The sequence below is a fragment of the Lepisma saccharinum genome, chromosome 4 (assembly GCF_977018435.1).
Source record: "Lepisma saccharinum chromosome 4, izLepSacc3.1, whole genome shotgun sequence".
Lineage (NCBI taxonomy): Eukaryota > Metazoa > Arthropoda > Insecta > Zygentoma > Lepismatidae > Lepisma > Lepisma saccharinum.
The window spans coordinates 109375543-109395897 of NC_139232.1; the positions used below are offsets into that span (position 1 = coordinate 109375543).

At 39.0% G+C, this 20355-nt stretch overlaps 1 protein-coding gene across 1 annotated transcript; it reads right to left on the reverse strand.

Annotated features, from left to right (window-relative positions):
* Window positions 1-553: 553 nt before the first annotated feature.
* On the reverse strand, window positions 554-18913 carry LOC145987321 (uncharacterized). Its single transcript, XM_083121841.1, has 5 exons — window positions 18854-18913; window positions 15643-16155; window positions 6948-7325; window positions 5222-5388; window positions 554-978 (listed from the first exon to the last, which is right to left on the reverse strand). Exons 1-5 carry the CDS (start codon window positions 18869-18871, stop codon window positions 576-578), a joined length of 1479 nt encoding a protein of 492 aa, XP_082977967.1. The 5' UTR covers window positions 18872-18913; the 3' UTR covers window positions 554-575.
* Window positions 18914-20355: the final 1442 nt, after the last annotated feature.

The following is a 20355-nucleotide window of genomic DNA, read 5'->3' on the forward strand; positions in this document are numbered from 1 at the left end:
CACGTACCGCCGATCTCCGTGGTTAACACAGCTGGCAACGATGCCAAGGGTCCTGAGTTGGAATTCGAACCTCGTCATGGGTGTTCTTTGTGAGCACCCCTTCATCAATTTCATTATATCATCAATCATCCTATCTTTGCGATTGATTAGCCAAAACTGACAGAAAAGCGAAACTATATAACCAAATCAATCAATCAGCCTGGTACTTTCATATCTCAATAATTTAATTACACTGGTTTAATACTTACACATTCCATTATTCTTCACATTGTTTGTAAAAATCCACTCATAAAATCCATTAGATGTATTTCAGAACAAATCGAAACTTTTTGTCTATGTGCGTCCTAATCTGTGTACGTATGTATACAAAATTATTCAATTATTTTGCCCTTGCACCTCATAAACTTACTGTGTCAAATGCATTTAGATCCACCTGGTGGAAGGCTGCACATACATGGTCACGTAATGTAAATAAATAGCCACACTTACAACTGTAAGGAAGGTAAGGAATGGATCTGCATAATAGTTAATAAACTTTTGAAATAATAATAAACTTTAATAACTTTTGTACCGTTTCAGAGAAGCGTGAACATTACATCCCCGTTGTTCAGTTCCTGCTGCGCATTTCGCTGTTCATTTGTCACTGGTTCCTGTCCCGACGAGGTCCACTCCCAAATTCTCGGCACCTGCCAACTGTAGTACTCCCTGTACGGTGACGTCGAGCGGAAAGTGAAGAAGAGAATGAGCCCAGCCGCTGTCGGAACCACAAGGAACACCACGAACATGACGGCCGCTTGCTTGGATTTCATGTGATCCTCGCCAGGTGGTGCTGGGATCATCACAACGCACTGACGCTCCTTTTCGCAAGGAGAATGGTCTGTTGGCTTCGACGATTCGAAACTGCCGGACGAATTTGTTTTTCTCGTGACGTCACGGGAAATCATCACGTGTCTCTTAGTCCTGTTGGATTCCGCACATCTGTAAAGAAGTGGATTACTTGAGTTTGAGTTTGTTTTTAAGTCCACTTTATGCACAGAAAGTCTAATCTGGATTGGACCTACAGTTTTCAAGTGGGATCCGTGTATCCACTGGGTGTCCAACCCGATACTCCTTGATTACAAGGCGACGACGTAAGCATTACTTGTTTGAAATCTTAGAGATTACTATCCGTACTGTACTCCCGTTGGGTCGAATTTGCACAGACGTGATAGTTTATAGTCACACTCGATTCGGTTTTGGGCCGAACTTTTACGCTGCCGTATTGTGAGGAGTTTGACTGATATATGTTCTGACGATGTCGTGGTCACATCGAATGAGGAAATGAGTTTGATGTAGAGGACCATACGTCCTGTTTTGATCGGGACAGTCCCGTTTTGAAGATGTGTCCCGGATCGTCCCGTCCATATTTTAAAAATCCTCAACATGTCCCGTTTTATGAAAATCTAGAAGTTAGATCGAAAATTAATCTAAATTTGAGATATTTCATGATCAAAGAAAGTCGATGGAATTTTTTAACTAGTGTCATGGAAACACTGTTTCAAGTTATTCATAGAAATTTGTTATTTGTTTATATTTAGCGTTGCTTTTCTGCCACGTTTTGCTAATTGCACATACCATAACAATCCAAATGTTACAATTTCGTTGTGTAGATTCGATCAGGCAGCACTGTTTAAGTAATGCAGTGGGAATCGTGTTACGCCTGCTTAGTCCTTCCACTCCCGTTGAGCGTGTTTGCTCAATCCTGAACAATACGTGGACAGATGAAAAATCTTGCTTACGTTTCAACAATGAAGTCTATGTTGTTGATGAGTTTACTGTACCGAGAGTTGGGGGGGGGGGGGAGATTATGAACAGTTTGCCGATTTTTCAGGACTGGGATAAACTAACTTCCTTGAGACGTTCCTAGTTTGATGTGCAGAATGCACGGCCGACGATACGTTACATTGGAACAAACGTTGCTGAAAACGAACGCGTTAACGAGATTTTGAAAGATTTTTAATATCTTGGCGTATTTTTAATAACAATTCTCCTGTCATTTTAGGCCACATTTTCGTGATCGTTCTTGATTCAATAACCTAATGGTTTGAATTGACCTTTTGTGTGTTTTGTTTCTTTGTCCACTTTATGCACACGTGAACCAATCGGAACTGGACCTACAGTTTAAAGTGGGATCCGAATCACTGTGCAATGTAGTTCCATCGGGTATCGAAGCCGGGACCTCTTGATTACAAGGCGACGACAATAACCTAATTGTTGACGTTCGTTGATTCATTTGATTTGATTTATGTTATTGAGCATCGCTTTTATGTCACTTTTGGCTAATCTCGACGATAAGGATGAGTTATGGACAGTGGCGGCGATTAGGGGGGGCGAGGGGGCAGTTGTCCCCTAATTTTCGCCACTTTTGCCCTGCACTATGCTAAACCTTATCTACAAAAGGGAAATGTACTGTCTTTGCCCCCCCCCACAGTTTTCGTACCTTGCCCCCCCCCCCCCCCGGTTTTGGAACCCAATTGCCGCCACTGGTTATGGAGTGATGAAATTGATGATGGGACACTCACAAAGAACACACATGTCCAGGCCAGGATTCGAAACCGGGACCCCTGCAGGCCCGTAGCTAGAATTGATCTCCAGGGGTGGCTCACGGGTTATCAGGGGGGGGGGGGGCTTTGTAAACCAAGTCCATGTTTCAAAAAATTAACATCTATTCAATGAAGGTAAATTATGTGTGTGTGGAAGGGTCATTAAGTTACATAAAATGTATAAATATCATACAAATACTACATGTTTGTACATCTTGCAGCAGGGGTGCCCACAGGGGGGTTTCATGACACGCCTGCGTCATGGGAATTTTTTGGGGGGACAAAATTTTATACCAGTTCTATATATCTTCACACAAATATGTGGGGGGGATCGTTTCGTTTGATTGGCTTGTTATTGATTTTTAGTATTGGTTCTTATGTATAGGTTTTCTACCTACCTGTGGGTGATCGCGGCGATAGGGTTGAAGTAAAACATTATCTCTTATGCCTTTAGAATCGGTTTGGATGGAGGAGGGGCGTGGCATTCGCATTAATACAAGGCTAGTCGAGCAGACAAACTGTGCAGAAAAAGGTTCAGTACACTAACAATTGTAGTGAGCCTCAGCAGTTTTGTACGTTTTATGTTAGCAAACATGAAAGTGAGCATAAAGTATCTAAAAAAACATATATTGCTTAAATATGTCTATTATACAGTGGCGCAACTACAGGAGGCAGGGGGGCATTGCCCATCCCAACCTTCGACGAAGTCAATTCTAGGGGGGGCAAACATTGATGGCCAAGGGCACCTGCAGGGGGCACAAAGTAGCAATTGCCCCTTCGATTTCAAATGTTATGCAAATAAAAATACATTTGTAAAATTTTCTTGCTCGCTTCACTCGTTATGTCTGCTTTTCTCATTTTCGTTAAGTTCAGAGCTATGGCTGGGGGGGGGGAGTCGACCATGGGCGCTGGGTTATCTAAATGTCTAGTGAAATTATTTGCACCCTATTAAATCAATATTGTTTTCAATTGCAAATATTGGATCTAAAAATTTTCTTCCGCGCTTCGCTCGCAATATCCTTGTTTTCTATAATGTAATGTCTTTAAATAATATGTGTTGTATATTTGTATTGAATAAGCTTTGAATACGTACATAATTTAGTGTTAGCTTGTTGCATATGTATTTTCTTATTTTATGTCGCTCTATGTTGCATAGCATATGTGTAAAACGTATGTTGTACATGAAAGTTACACATGTATCTTCGGAATGCATTTATCATTCACTTTCTGCCATTCCAAAATACAGTTTGTGTGCTTGTTTTCCATTATTAGCTAATGTGAAATTGACGGTGTTGAAAAAATATTTCAAATCGTTTGTTCCAAACAAATGCTTTAGCACAGACTTCTATCCCCTTTTTGCGTAATTTATGAGGATAATAACATCTTTGATGTTACTACTACTACTACTAGTATTAGTAATAATAATAATACAGCCATTATTAATGTTGTTATTGTTATTATTATTATTATTATTATTATTGGTACGTTTATCCTGGTACTTTCCCTCCCCCCAGACAAAAATTCGTGGTTGCACCTCTGGAATTATATTGTTTCCGCAAATTTTGTCTGACCAAAATAATTTGAGTAATTAATTCGGCATAAACCGGGGGGGAGGGGAATGTTCTACCTTTTTGGGGGGAGTGCGTCATGGGCCTTGGGGGGGATGGGCACCCCTGTCTTGCAGTGTTAATTGACTGATACTGAAATAATCCCTTAGGCACTCCATACTACTTTAGATGATACACATATTTATATCACACAAAAAAATACACAATATTCAATCACAGTGTCTTCCCTTCGTTCCCAAAAATTGGGAGCTGTTGATCGTTGAAGTAGATGCGAAGGGATTTTGCATGATGGCATCAAAGTCACAGATTTATGTCTGTGAAGTCGCAACAGGGACATAACTCCCCTATGGAAGAAGTTACAAAGTCTAGATAATCTTCTAAATACTTGAAGGTACTTAGACTTCAGCTCATAAACAAGTGAGCGAATGTAATAGCTGCTGTTCATGTTCTGTGGATTTATCCTTAAAACTGTGAGCTGTCTACATTTTCACTCTTCACTACAAACAAATTATGCAAAATAGTTTTACCTAATGTCAAGGGGGGGGGGGGCTGATGGGCCTGGACCCCTGGCGCAGTAGCTCGCTTTGCTAACCACATACGCAATATAATGCAACATAATGTAAAATATGTGTGAAGAATTTGCACTAGCAACAAGTTCTCAGTTTACAAAACCCTACTTTTGAGTCGACTACTGTCTGATTACAAGTACTGTCTGTGATGTTCTTCCAAACAAAAGGTTTGTATGTTTCAAACCTAACTGAAGGAACAGAGCCCTTAATAACTATCAATTTGAATAAATTTGTGAGAATCACCAACATACGCCAGAATCTGAAAAATCGAAAACTCCCAACACATCCCAACATATGCACCTCCCTGTATGTGCCCAATCTTGGATGATACAGTTTGAGAAATAAAAATATGAATCAGTGTTGTTTTTTGCGTTGCGATATTCATAAACTACTAAATAAATCTTCTACAAAAGTCAAATAATGCTCGCTATCTGCATCGTAAAATAATTTGTTTCAGTCCACGGTTAATATTATATAGAACAAAAAAGCAGAAAAAACTTACCTTGAATGTTTAATCTTTGGTCTAGTTTGCGATGCATGTACTTTGTCCTTCAACCACAAGATGTCACTACAATGCAGCCTGTTTCCTCGTAAGTCTATGCTGCGTAATAAATCCCATGGCATGAGTTTTCTTGGTAAATTTTGAAAGGCGTTATTACTCAAATCAACCTGCAAGTATAACCACGGAATGTCATATTAAAATACAGCAATGTTTTCTTCTCCAAATCACATATAATCGGTTCTTTATGAAAAGTATTCCCCTAAGAATGTTGAGGCGAACACTCCTGGATATTGAGAGCAAATGAAAAAGCGTTTCTCTTTTTTTCCTTGCATAAGATGACTTTGTAAGTCAATACACTTGCTTTACTTTCCAGTTCAGCATACAATAATCCTTCGTCGTGCGAGAAAATAACTGAAACAAAAAAGTCATATTTTGTTCCTAGATTTGCAATCATTGTGGTAAGGTCTGGTCATTAATTTATCCTTTCCGAGACGAAGTAGCCAAAAAATACTGTTACCAAAAAATTTGTAGTGCAACGAGATAACGATTAATATACTGTAATAATAATAATAATAATACACAGTTAACTTCCCAAATTAGAGTAGATTAGCACGCAAATATTTGAATTTCCATTTCCTGTTTATTCCTGAACCCAACATTGGTTTTCACCACTGGCGTCAGCGAGGGCCAAAGGAGAGGAGGGGGCAATTGCCTTCACATGAAATCTTATTGATTTTAAATTTATTTCCAACACACACACACACACACACACACACACACACAAATAGCAGTTACTTTTTGGAGGAATTCTAACTGTAACTAGCTGCTTTTAAAAATAAGTCGTTGTAACTGAAACAGTTATTTTTTCAAATAGAAGTAACGTTATCAACACCTAAATTGTTCACTTGAAAAATAGTAACATCTCTCTTTTTAAAGGGACGCCAATGGTCATGCAGAATATAATAAACAAATATTTATATTCAATATTAGGGTGCCCAGATATTTGTTGACCAAAAAGAGTATAGTCTATAAGTTGAAGGTGCGCATGCATTTTGCTCTTTCACGGGATCCTCAAAAATTCAGCGCGACTTCTTGACAGTCTAATTATCTTGGAAATTATGCAAAATTAAAACTTCCTTTTTATTTTACACTAATTTTACACAAAAAACTATATTTTGTGACTACATAATATCTATTGTGATATTCTGATGCAATTCTTGAATATTCTAAAGCAAATTTCTTGGTATGTTGATGCATATAATTGTAGGAGAGTATTTACACACCAATATTGATCAATATTTTGAACAAATTTTAATTATTGCAATTTTCAACTATCGGTATCGGTGGGAATCGGTAAGAGTATCGGTTCAAAGTGGTATCGGCTCAGCCCTAATCATTATCATTAAATTCCAATGAATTTGAAATATGTTTTGCTTGTTGATGGAATATGAAAATGACACTTGAAATTGTTCATAGGAAATTCTTGAGTCAAGGAGTAAATACTTCAGTTTGTTGACATCTTGACGTTTTCCGTTCTGGGGATTTTAAGGTATTTTTACGCGTAAAATAATGAATGAAATTAAATAGCAAGGAAAGAGTATATTTGGGGATTTTTGAAAATTGAAAAGAGTATAGAGTATATGAACCTCTAAAAGAGTATAATACTCTTAAAAAGAGTATGTCTGGTCACCCTATTCAATATTGTTTACCAATAACACAATTATACCTTTCTCAGGGTCCACGATTCGCGTCGTCCGTTCCATAAAGAAAACTCATGCAGATGAACGAGCCTCCCGTTGTTGGAACATTTCAGGGTTGCCAGGGATATCAACGTTGTCAGCGAGTGGTTGCGAATACTCTCCAATAACGGCATGTGGCTTACACTGAGATATCGGAGGTTTTTTAGTCCATGAAATTCTCCAGGAACCAAAGTTAGTACCGGATTGTTGTCCAGCCGGAGTTTCATAAGATGGGTCATTCGACTGAGCGCGAATGGAACGTTTGTCAATCTGTTCCCTGATACGTCGAGCACTTGAAGATGCGCCATCTTGGATCCAAATTGTACAGGCAGGGTAGTAAGCCCGGTGTAGGACAAACTGAGTTCCTGCAAAGAAAGGAAAGATAAAAATGGGCAAATTTTCTTGTTTTGCTATTGATATAATAAACAACTCTTTAAAATTCGAACAGAAAAGGTATCCATTGCGACGGATAAAACCGGAATACATAGAGATAAGTCAATTAAGCCTGAATAATACAGATTTTTTGGTGTTTTTTTAAGTCCACTTTATGCACAGTAAGGCTAATCGGGACTGGACCTACAGTTTAAAGTGGGATCCGAACCACTTGTGCCTCCACCGGGTATCGAACCCGGGACTCCTTGATTACAAGGCAATGACGCTACCACTGCGCCATGGGGGAGGCCCTGTTAATAATACAGATTTAAGAGGAAAGAAAGATCATTACACCATTATTTGATTGTCGAATACAGTAAATAAAAACATAATTGGTTTAGAGGCTGTAATGTTAAAAAAAATTGTAACGCCAGTTGTGAATTAAAATACAGTGTCCGAAAAGTCACGCAACCCGGTATTTACGACCGTATAACGGAATAGCGAAACGTAATGAGACGAAACGCTTTCTGCCAAGAGAATGGCCTGTATATTGGGAAAATTTAGAAAGACAAACATATGTAAGAACATGCATGTTTTAATAATAAGGAAGTTAAGTGTTGCCAAAGGCGGAATTTTTTTTTTGCAAATTGTGTGTATTGATGCACAGAACTCACTGAGGTAAATTATTGCAACATTTCACAATACCAACGAACAATTTGGATGGCCATCTATTGAATTTGACAGAAAAAGAACTTTGACGAAGTTTCAAAAACATTGCACAAGGGAATAAATGGGCTGTTCCAAAAATCGATGTTTTCACAATATTACGAGGGACACTGGCAACACTGTTGCTGTCACGTGTCACTAACAGACGTGTTTCACCTCAGGCTATCACACTAAGGCACTTTTAACGACAAATGTACTGTATTATATGAACTGGTGGAACTTTAAAGTATATAATATGATTAAAGTGAACTAGTGGAACTGGAAACTAGTATATAATATGGTTAAAGTGAAATTACATATGTATGTAGTGACTGCTATTAATAGAACGCTAATTGTAGAATATTGTATACGTGAATGATCCCGGCACAGTAAGCAGGCACCAAATATGTATAAAGCTCTCATAAAAATAACCGAAAAATAAATTCCAAAATTTCTTGGAGTCTCAGGATATGAGTCGATTGATTTCGATGCCACCTCTTTAATGAGATTTACGTTCATTTTTGTTTGTTTGTTCCAGTTTTCTGTTAAGTCCACTTCTTGCACATAAAGCCTAAACGAGACTGAGCCCTCAGTTTGGATCCGAACCACTAGGTGGCTCCAGCGGACATCGAATCCTGCACCCCCTTCATTCCAATGCGACGATGTTACCAGTACGCCACCGGGGAGGCACTTATCGTCTCCATTTATAACTTTAAACGGCACTTGACCACGCCTGTTGTAGAAAATGAAAACTAATAACACGAGGGCAGGTACATTAATTTAATAACTCCCTTTCCTCCGGAAGAAAGCTTATACGTCCAACCAGAATGATCTCATATTTAAGAATCGATAGAGGGAGAAAAGTAGAAATGCTTGATTTTCGAGATCAGATTACAGCATTTTCGTAAAAAGGGTTCGTTATTAGCGTCCGCAACTGGTTGTTAAGCAATTTTCTGAACGGTTAGGCCACTTAAAATATCCTGTAGCTAACCTTACCAGCAGTGCAATGCGATAATGCCAGCAAAAGGATTGTTAAATTTAAAACCGGCAGCGCAAGATTCGGACATTCTTCATCGATTCCCCCCTTCCTTGTCTCACTTCTATCATTATGAAAAGCCGAAATCCTCAGAGTAATGGTCTACCTGGAACATCAAGTAGTTGCAAACGAAAATTCAAATAAGGCTAAACCAATAATGAATAAATATATTTTAAAACAAAATCTAATCTCTATATTTACATTATCGTTAATTCCAAAAATTAATATTCTATTAACATTAAACTAAAAACTAAATTCCATAGCACAACAGCCCTCTAAGCCTGCAAGAGCTGTTTTTGATTGCGTGACACGTGGTCAACGCACAGAATCCTATTGCCGCTGTTTTTCTGGCTTTTCGAAACCGGAATCCACTACTTCTTCTACTTCAAGTAACTTCCCAATTCTAAGTTGTTCCGGGAAAAGCGCTTAAGTCAAGAAATGCAATTTTACAACATACATTTTTTAAGGAAACATTAAATTCAAATGATTGGATCATCATGTTTTACAATATTCACACATGCCCAAAATAAAATTATACTGAAAATATTTTCTGTAATCGATTCAATGTGACATGAAGCAACATAAAATCGTATTTTGCGACTTATGTGCCTCTTCCATAACACACTAGAATTCTATTATTCGGTTGGGAAGGCGAAGATTCTTAAAGTTGCATCGAAATCCCGGGGGGGGGGGGGTAACCAACTACCTTCGCCTGTGGAGACGATTGGGTTCCAAAACCGGAGGGGCAAGGTGCCAAACAAGGGGGGAACAATGACAGTATATTTCCCTTTGCAAAAGTGGCGAAAGTTGGGGGGCAATTGCCCCCCTCGCCCGCCCTATTCGCCGCCACTGATATACTTGTACGTACATACAATGATGCACGGTGTTTTTCAAAACCATTCCACATATCTACGTTGTTGTTTTTCACCCTAAAATTATCTTGCCCCTCTTCGAATAGTGCCTTTTGTAATTAATTCCTCCTAAATACCTCCTCACCCACCATTACCCTCCCATCTTTAGAAAAGAAAAGATATATGAGATTCTTAATTTTCCTACTAATCTTCCTCCTTCAACCTCCTTAACCTATTTCAGAAAATTCTTATCTTGTATGCCTGGAAAATTACAGGCGATCTCTGTTTTAAGAAATAAGTTATTCTCCATTTACAGTGGAACATGATGCCCAACAGAGTGTGCGTCTCCTTAAAAAGCGCAATTAAGAAATAACTTGCTGCTATCAAATTGCATCTTTAATAACCGTCCTTAAGTTATTTTATGGTGATTTTTTTTAATAACGCAAAATTCCGATGCAGAACGAAAATGTAGGGATCAGTTTCCTAATCTAATCTATACTTTGAGAAAGTATCGATGCGTTGGTGGTATCATGATATCGAGTTGGGAAGGAGGAACAGTGTCGTCCACAGAAATTTCCGTTTGAATGATCTTTATTTTTCACAGTTTTTTTTTCCTTTCCTAATCTTTCTTTCAATATTTCTCTGTTTCCCCATCTTTTTTCCCCTCTATTTGTGTATCTTCGTTTCCCTATCTCTCGTTTCTTTGTAACTGTCTTTCTTCTTTTCCTCCGATTATGTTTCTTGCTTTGTTTCTCTTTCAATATTCCTCTGGTTGTTTTTCTCTATTTCTGCCCCCATTCTTCTCTTTCTGTATATTAACAGTAGCTTACCCGTGTTTTGATTGATCGATTGATTTGGGGGTTTTTAAGTCCACTTTATGCACAGTAAAGCTAATCGGGACTGGACCTACAGTTTAAAGTGGGATCCGAACCACTACGTGCCTCCACAGGGTATCGAATCGGGTCTAGTCCCGATTAACCTATCTGTGCATAAAGTGGACTCAAAACTACAAAACTTCAACGTACACGCCTTGGATTGCATTGTTGCAGATTAACGAAGATCTGGCGTCTGGACACACAGCCAGTACTGCGGGGCTTGTCATGTCCTGTCCATACGTGTTTGTGACTGTCGTTTCATCTCATCAATCTTCATCCTCATCGTCGCGATTAGCCAGAAGTGAAAGGATATTGACGTAAAATAACCAAATAAATTTAATGAAGCATTTCCCGGTAATTCATTTACCACTTAATCCTTCGCATTTTCCCGTCCGTCCTTCATCTATTTCTTGCTACTAACTTCATTTCTCGCACATTCATGTGTGTATTTTGGTTTCGTTCTTATTCCATTTTGAAGTAATTCTTTACGCCTTCATCCCTATTTACTTCGTGTTTGAGCACTTAGTAATTACTTCGCCACATACAAAGTTTCTCTTGTAAAAGTAAGTGAGTTACTAGCAGGGTTGTTCAAGGTTCAGGAACCATAAATTCTAATGGGTCCAATTGGATTCCGCAGCACGACAGGAACCTTTTCCACGCACAATTTAACGCACGGTCCTAGTTGCGTATTGTTTCATTGAGAAAAAGGTTTCTGGACCGTATTTAAATTCATTCGGAGAAAAGGTTCCTTGAAATAATTGAAATTCTTTGCGGATATATGTAGAAAGATATTTACGGTACAGAATAGGGATGGCCAAACGGATCCGGATCCGAAAAATCCGGATCCGAAAATTCAGGATCCGGATCCGGGTCTGAAAGTTTCGGATCTGGATCCGGATCCGAAAGTTCCTGATCTGGATCCGGATCCGGGTCCGAAAGATTCGGATCTGGATCCGGATCCGGATCCGAAAGTTTCGTATCTCAATCCCATTATTATATTACCACACCTTAAAAGGTATTATGATCTTCGATTACAAAGAAATTTTCGTTAGTCCTACAAGAATTTTTTTCAAGTGTTGTTCCTAAAATGCTTTGCTACGCATCAGCTAACACACTCGTGCACACATGTCAGAGGTGATTTTGTAAATGCCATTGAAACGAATATGTATTCATTCGAATGTATTGGAAATGAAAACACGCATAAATGTGAGACATTCCATTCCAGGATGAAACCTTTAACACATATAACAAGATAGAAATGTTATACAAAAATTATACAATTGTTCTACAGTTACAGTTCTACAAATTAAAATAAAACATTATAATATATGCAGTGTTAAATAATTACAAAGTGTAAGACTAACAAGGGAGGTTATCTAAGTATCCCCCTCCGATTTCCATGAAACTTGGCAGTATAGTGGGGCCAAAAGGAAGAATTACGTGTTTTTTTGTTTCAGCTAAAAAACGGTTTTAGGGGGCAAAACCCCCTCAAATGTCAAGATGAAGACAAATTGAAGTGAGGATCTGACCCCTGTGTCCCCCTCCGATTTCCATGATACTTGGCAGGTGTGTGTATAAACGGGCCCAATGGAAGAAATACGTGTTTTTTTGTTTCAGCTAAAAAACAGTTTTAGGGGGCAAAACCCCCTCAAATGTCAACATGAGGACAAATTGAAGTGAGGATCTGACCCCTGTGTCCCCCTCCGATTTCCATGATACTTGGCAGGTGTGTGTATAAACGGACCCAAATGAAGAAATACGTGTTTTTTTTTTGTTTCAGCTAAAATCGGTTTTAGGGGGCAAACCCCCCCTCAAATGCCAAGATGAGGACAAATTGAAGTGAGGATCTGACCCCTGTGTCCCTCCGATTTCCATAAAACTTGGCAGGTGTATAGTGGGGCCCAATGGAAGAAATACGTGTTTTTTGTTTCAGCTAAAAAACGGGTTTAGGGGGCAAAACCCCCTCAAATGTCAAGATGAGGACAAATTGAAGTGAGGATCTGACCCCTGTGTCCCCCTCCGATTTCCATGATACTTGGCAGGTGTGTGTATAAACGGGCCCAAATGAAGAAATACGTGTTTTTTTTGTTTCGGCTAAAAAACTGTTTTATGGGTAACCCCCCCCCCCTCAAATGTCAATATGAGGACAAATTTAAGTGGGCATTTTACTTATGTGTCCCCCTCCGATTTCCATGAAACTTGGCAGGTGTGTAGTGGGACCCAAAGGAAGAAATACGTGCTTTTTTTGTTTCAGCTAAAAAACGGTTTTACAGGGCGAAACCCACTCAATTGTCAAGATGAGGACAAATTGAAGTGGGGATCTGACCCCTGTGTCCCCCTCCGATTTCCATGAAACTTGGCAGGTGTGTGTATAAACGGGCCCAAATGAAGAAATACGTGTTTTGTTGTTTCGGAAAAAAAATTGTTCTAGGGGGCAACCTCCCCTCAAATGTCAAGATGAGGACAAATTTAAGTGGGGATCTGACCCCTGTGTTCCCCTCCGATTTCCATGAAACGTGGCAGGTGTATAGAGGGGCCCAAAGGAAGAAATACGTGTTTTTTTTGTTTTTTTTTTGCTTCGGCTAAATAAACTGTTTTAGGTGGCAAAACCCGCCTCAAATGTCACGATAAGGACAAATTGACGTGAGGATCATCTGACCCCTGTGTCCCCCTCCGATTCTCATGAAATTTGGCAGGTGTATAGAGAGGCCGTATGTCCCCTGTTTCTTCCTATGCCATATTTACGTAGTTTCGGGGTCAGATCCCCACTTCAATTTCTCCTCATCTTGACATTTGAGGGGGGGGGGGGTGGAATGAAAACACACATAAATGTGAGACATTCCATTCCAGGATGAAACCTTTAACACATATAACAAGATAGAAATGTTATACAAAAATTATACAATTGTTCTACAGGGTGGGTCAATAAGTCACTTAACACCCTCAGTACAAGGCCACTGCAGCGCGCAACATGGAAATGGTGATGACCAATCGTTATCAGGCCAAGGGGAACCACATTGACGCCACCCACACGATCGGCGGCCATCTTGATGTCCGCCATCTTGAATTCAACTTCAGAATTTTAAATGGGAAGGGAGTCGTGCGATAAATCAAAATGGGCTAGAATTTCACGAGAAATGCAATGGTGAAGGTTTTTTCGACGTATCTTTAACTAGTAAAAAGTTATGACTGAATTCTTGTACCAATTTGCTCCTTTTCGAGGTGTTAGAAAAATGCCTTAAAATTTGTTTAGCGCTTCGGTAATGCATCGAAATCAAAGTGACGTCTATGGGGAGACGTTCGCATGTCATTGCACATTATTTTAATCGGATACATCCATGAAGAGCTGTGCATTATGAATGGTTGTCGCAAACAATTTACAGTGTGACGCTTCCATTGAATTAAAAGTCCTTCACAGTGACAAGGCTAATGTTTATATTCATAAGGAAGTTCATAAACAGAATATGTGACCCTTGTCATCTGATAACTAACTTTGGACAAAAACTGGTTCATAACGTTCCCATAAGTGTTCTGGTATTCTTCCCTATTGAAAAAACTCTGTAAAAAGTACCTTCTTCCATAAGCAAGGATGAAAGAAACTGTTTATTTAACAAATCCAAGTAGCCCTAAGCATTTAAGGTTCCGTTGATGGAAAATTGACTAACCAATCGTGTTCCACACAGCACGCCACACCATTAACTTACCAACACTAACCATTCAGCTTTGATCTGTCGAAAATGGGTTATCAGATGAAAATCATCGAATATTCTGTTTATGAACTTCCTTATGAACATAAACATTAGCCTTGTCACTGTGAAGGACTTTTAATTCAATGGAAGCGTCACACTGTAAATTGTTCGCGACAACCATTCATAATGAGCAGCTCTTCATGGATGTATCCGATTAAAATAATGTGCAATGGCATGCGAACATCTCTCTCTAGACGTCACTTTGATCTCGATGCATTACCGATGCGCTAAACAAATTTTAAGGCATTTTTCTAACACCTCGAAAAGGAGCAAATTGGTACAAGAATTCAGTCATAACTTTTTACTGGTGAAAGATACGTCGAAAAAAACCTTCATCATTGCATTTCTCATGAAATTCTAGCCCATTTTGATATGTCGCACGACCCCCTTCCCATTTAAAATTCTGAAGTTGAATTCAAGATGGCGGACATCAAGATGGCCGCCGACCGTGTGGGTGGCGTCAATGCGGTTCCCCCTTGGCCTGATAACGATTGGTCATCACCATTTCCATGTTGCGCGCTGGAGTGGCCTTGTACTGAGGGTGTTAAGTGACTTATTGAGCCACCCTGTACAGTTACAGTTCTACAAATTAAAATAAAAAAGTTCTGGATCTGGATTTCGGATCCGCTAGGATCCGGATCTGGCCATCCCTAGTACAGAACCCATTTACGTTTGCTGATTTTCTCTCCTGGACCGAAATTGAATTTATTTAAAATTCATTGAACCTTTAACAACCCCGACTGTTAATTACTTTGCCCAGAAATTAATTGTCCTACAGTTAGTTAGTTATGGTAAGCTGATTTTCAATAATTTGTATAATGTACCTTTTACGCGTAATGAACTTTGGATGTAAACACATACGATTGAAATGCAACGTACTGAAACGTTACTATTACAGTTTCAGTTACTTATTTTAAAACAGAACTAAACGCAGTTACTGTTACTCGAGAAGTAATTGCTACTTGAATTGCGTTACTAGTGACCTGTTTCTTTCAAATACTGCCATCTACCAGTAGAAGTAATAAGGTTTCAAAGCAAAAATGTTGAGATCAGTACAGTGCGAGTCTAACATCATAGTGAAAAAAGTCACTCACCTGCAATTTTCCCAATGTTGCCAAAGCATTGACTGCCTCTCTACTCAAAGCACGAATAACATTGTGTGATAAATCTAATTTAGTTAGATTTGAAACGTATCTGAAGGCTTCACTGTTCACATCTTCGATGTTGTTCTTACTTAAGTCCAAAATTTGCAAAGACATTGACCTGATAGTGGCAACATCATCATTTCCGAAGCTGTTGCTTTGAAGATCAAGGCTTCTAAGGCACGGGAAAGCCTTGGCAAGTTGTCCTTCAAATCCTACCAACTTGTTTCGAGCCAACGTCAATGTATCTATGCACAACAGTTCGTCAGTTGGCAAGATCGCACCAGGTGGCAGCAGCATCTTATGCAGTTGCGAGATAGGAAAAATACCAGCTAAACTTTGATTAGAACAGTCCGCTTGCAAGCGTTGAGACAAGTCTCTCTTGAGTCTACATTCATGGCGAATGCCATTCTTTTCCGTATATCCCGTGACGTAGCACACGCTGAAGAAAACTGTGATTTCTAACTGGAAAGAGATAAAAACAGAATAACGAATTATTAATTGAAACTGATGACGGGGCCAGAAATTTTAATTTCATGCAGGATACTAACCAATACACAACGAATGTTGGCGAGTGTATCTAAAAATATACGAAGATAAATGGGCGCGGTTTAGTTCAAATTATTCTCGAGCAAATTTGGACTTTAAGGATGTGTGTCTTATGTAGTGTTGTCGCACATAATTTTGTTTGAGTTGGCTAGAGGTGGAATTACATATTTTCAGGCGATGCTTCTGTTTATACAGGGAGTCCATAAAGTCCTGCAAAAAACTAAAACTCTATAACTTGAAAACTATTAAGTTTATTAACAAAATATTTTGTGTGTACTTACAGCAAGGTTCAAAGTTTATTTCCTGCTTGTTAGGTTCATCGCCAAACCTCCAATTGTGCACCATTCACGTCCAAACACTGTTGCAGTCTTTTTGTGAAACCGAGAATTGCTCTCCTGGGATATTCAGAATCACATCTCTTATTTTTCCTTTTAGGTAATCCAGATTAGCTGGTTTCTGTGAATACACCTCGGTCTTTACATGTCCCCACAACCAATAATCGCAAGGTGTCAAGTCTGGTGATCTTGCAGGCCAAGGTGTGGGCCCTCTTCGGCCAATCCATCTACCTTGAAATTGTTCGTTAATAAACTGCCGAACTTGTAGGGCCGGGCCTTCACCTTCTTGCGTACGATCATGTGTAATGTTGCCTTCGATATTCCCAGTTCCAGTGATCTTCGTTTCAGCGATTTCATTGGATTCCGATGCACGCTGTCCTGCACTGACTGAATCACATCGTCAGTCGATCCTGTCCTTCCACTGCGTGGCAAATCTGACACACTTCCCGTTGCCTTGAACTTTTCATATCATCTCTTGATACTTGAATTTGCTGGGGGTGGTTTCCCATATGTTGTCTGGAACTTTCTCTGCACTGAAACACAAGATTTTAACTCTGCAAACCACAGAACACACTGTGCCTTTTCCTGGATGGACGCCATCTTAAGTCACATGATCATGTCATTACCAGTGCAAGCGTCACTAAGCAGTGTGGCCAGAACAAAACTTTAAACTTCCACCCTTCTCACCCAAAAAATGTGTATTGTTAAACGCAATAGCTAAAAAGTTATAGAGTTTTAGTTTTTTGCAGGACTTTATGGACTCCTATATCCTGCTCATATTCTCTCTCTTCCTCTTTCTCTCTTATTTCGACTCTCTCTTCCCTGTCTTCTTCTTTTAATTTTCTTTCTCTTTGTCCCTCTTTCCTTCTTCCTTTGCATATTTCCTTTCCTTTCTACATTTCTTTATCCCTCTGTCTGTCTACCTATTTCTATCTACACTATCTTCGTTCCTCCATTTCTTTGCTTTTCATCTTCCTTTCTCTGTTTCTCTTTCTGTCATTCTCTATCAATTTCTGTCTCATTTTTTCTCTCTTTATCAATGTATGTCTATTTGATTTCTCTCTATTAATGATTCTCTACTTTTGTCAATATCCTGTGACACCCTCAGGTTATACCAAACAGTAATCTGTGGAGATAGCCTATAGGAATATCAGTTAGCTATAATGTAGTGTAATCTCGTTTGAGATTGATTTAAAAAATACTTAATTCAATCAAAGTAAAAACGTGGTACTCTTGCGTATTTGCAACGTGCGCTTATACGGAACGTTTCATTCTGGTCGGGGAGGGGCAACTTGGACATTCACCCGAGGCCCGCACTTCATGGGGCCCCGCGCCAGTTAAAAATAATTCTTTGTGTCCGATTTATGCGTTCACAGGACGATGGCGCATGTGATTTTTCCTTACTTCATGGAGTGTTTTGACATTAAAATTTCCAAAATTACATAAAAATCGTGTTAAAACATTTCAATGAAAAATAGTTAATATACACTATTCGTTTACTTATAGAGTGAAACAACGAAGTGAAAATATGAAACAGAGTAAATTCACTACAGTAATGAAAAGTAAACAAAAGAGAATTATGATAGAGAATTTTTTGGATGTGATTTAATATTGCCACTTTGATACGTGAAGTAATAACTTGATATCGAACACACCCAGTTTTGTAATTAAATATAATGAACGTCGGACCTGTGGCATGTTGGGAATGAAATTAGAAATTTAACAACTTTTATTAGCGTCCCATAATTCTTGGATTTAACTTTCCTTTTCTGCTTATTGCGCTTAGGTAATAAAAATAAATATATAAATTATTTGTTTATAAATAGTAATAATATTTGTATTGTGATTGTGTATGACGCCTGAAATTGAGTTGAGTTTTTGTTTTAAGTCAACTTTATGCACAGATAAGCTAGTCGGGAGTGGACCTACAGTTTAAAGTGGGATCCGTCCACCAGTTCGGATCCCACTTTAAACCTGCACTTCACGCTGAGGAAAAAGTTATCTAATCGTTTTAGACCTATGAAAATTTTAGTAAAAGGACCCGTGTATATTGTATGCCCCAGAACCCGCACCACCTAGAGTCGGCCTGATCCTGGGCAACAGTCTAAAAAAATATTATGGGGATTGCTTAGACAACACTGCATACTGCGTATGCATCAAAAAATGCAGAAACGACTTCTTGTCTTGAGGTATTTTTTAAAAAAATGCCACATCGAAATTAAACACTCTGATAACAGTACGCAAGAAAAATCTATGTAAAAATCAGCAAACTACATTACCTGAAATGCCAGTCGCATTGAGGTGCTGATCCATAGAGTACGTGTGAAAGCAAAATGTATCTGAACATAAACAACACGAAAAGCACTTGTCTTCTCTTCCTAGTGTCTAATCAACACGTGGTTTCTGTGAACACAACTCCACTCACAGTGTTGCTCACTCCACAGATTATTTACTATTTTTTTTCCTTAGAAATTTATGATTGGTCCCTTCTTTTTTTTTTTTTTCGGTTTCCTCTCTATCCGGACATTGGTCTTGTCTATTCACTGTCTTTCTGTTTTCGGGTTCTCGTCTTTTCGGTTCCCTGTCTTTTTGGTTCCTGGTTTCCTGCCTTTTCGAATTCTTCCTTTTTGATTCTCTCTTTTTTAGATTCCTTGTCTTTTGTTGTTCTTGTCTTCTCGCTTTCCCGTCTTTTCGAGTTCTTCGTTTTCGATTCTCTCTCGCAGCTGTACCTGTAATAGCTTCTCTGTGTAGCCTCCCCGATGGCGCAGTGGTAGCTTGTAATCAAGGGGTCCCGGGTTCTATACCCGTTGGAGGCACATAGCGGTTTTGGTTCCACTTTAAACTGTAGGTCCAGCCCCGATTAGTCTTACATAAAGTGGACTTAAAACACAACTAAACCTTTGTAATCTTGGAAAGACTTTATATCCACCCTGTATATTTGTAAACTAAACCGTATTTAAGTATTCTACTTTATAGAACTTTGCAATTCTTTCTGTGCAGCTCCCCTCACCCTCCAGAGGCGTCTCGTGAACGTGAACGCATGCGTCAATTGTGGGAAAAAGGACAGCTTGCTCTGCGACGATATTAATGAGCATTTCTATATTCTAATTTCTTCATATAGGAGAAGTATTTATTTTACACGAGTGCGCTCAACTAAGCTTATATTACATTTCTTGGATCTGAAGTAACGTGTGCGTCATTTGTGGGAAAATAATTATTACTTTCTTTCACTTCAGATCCAAGAAATGTAATATAAGCTTAGTTGAGCGCTCTCGTGTAAAATATGAAGAAATTAGAATGTAGAAATGCTCATTAATGCCATCGCAGAGCAAGCTGTTCTTTTCCCCACAATTGACGCATGCGCAGCATTCACCGCATGCGTTCACGAGACGCCTCTGTCACCCTCCCTTGCTCAAGCTTTACCTTAACGATACCCTTGCACACTGAGGAACTGAGTCGAGGATTCAAAGTTACGGTCAAGGCGTTTTGGATTCGATGTCTTTCGTAACTATTTCACCAGTTCATAACTTTCATCATCATAAGCACCTAATAGAAGTAAAGTATTGGTAAAATCAGAAATTAAAAGCATTTAAAATTTGTAGCTTAAACGAACCACACAACGTAAATATCTCCATGCTTACTTATACGAGTCTAGTGGAAATACTGTTCATGCACTTGGTATTCTGCAACCAGGAAGAAATTACAGAATGTTTATCTTTATTGTTTGTATTTTGGATTAGTAAATCACTTACGCATATGCAATAGGCCGCTTGCCAGAAGA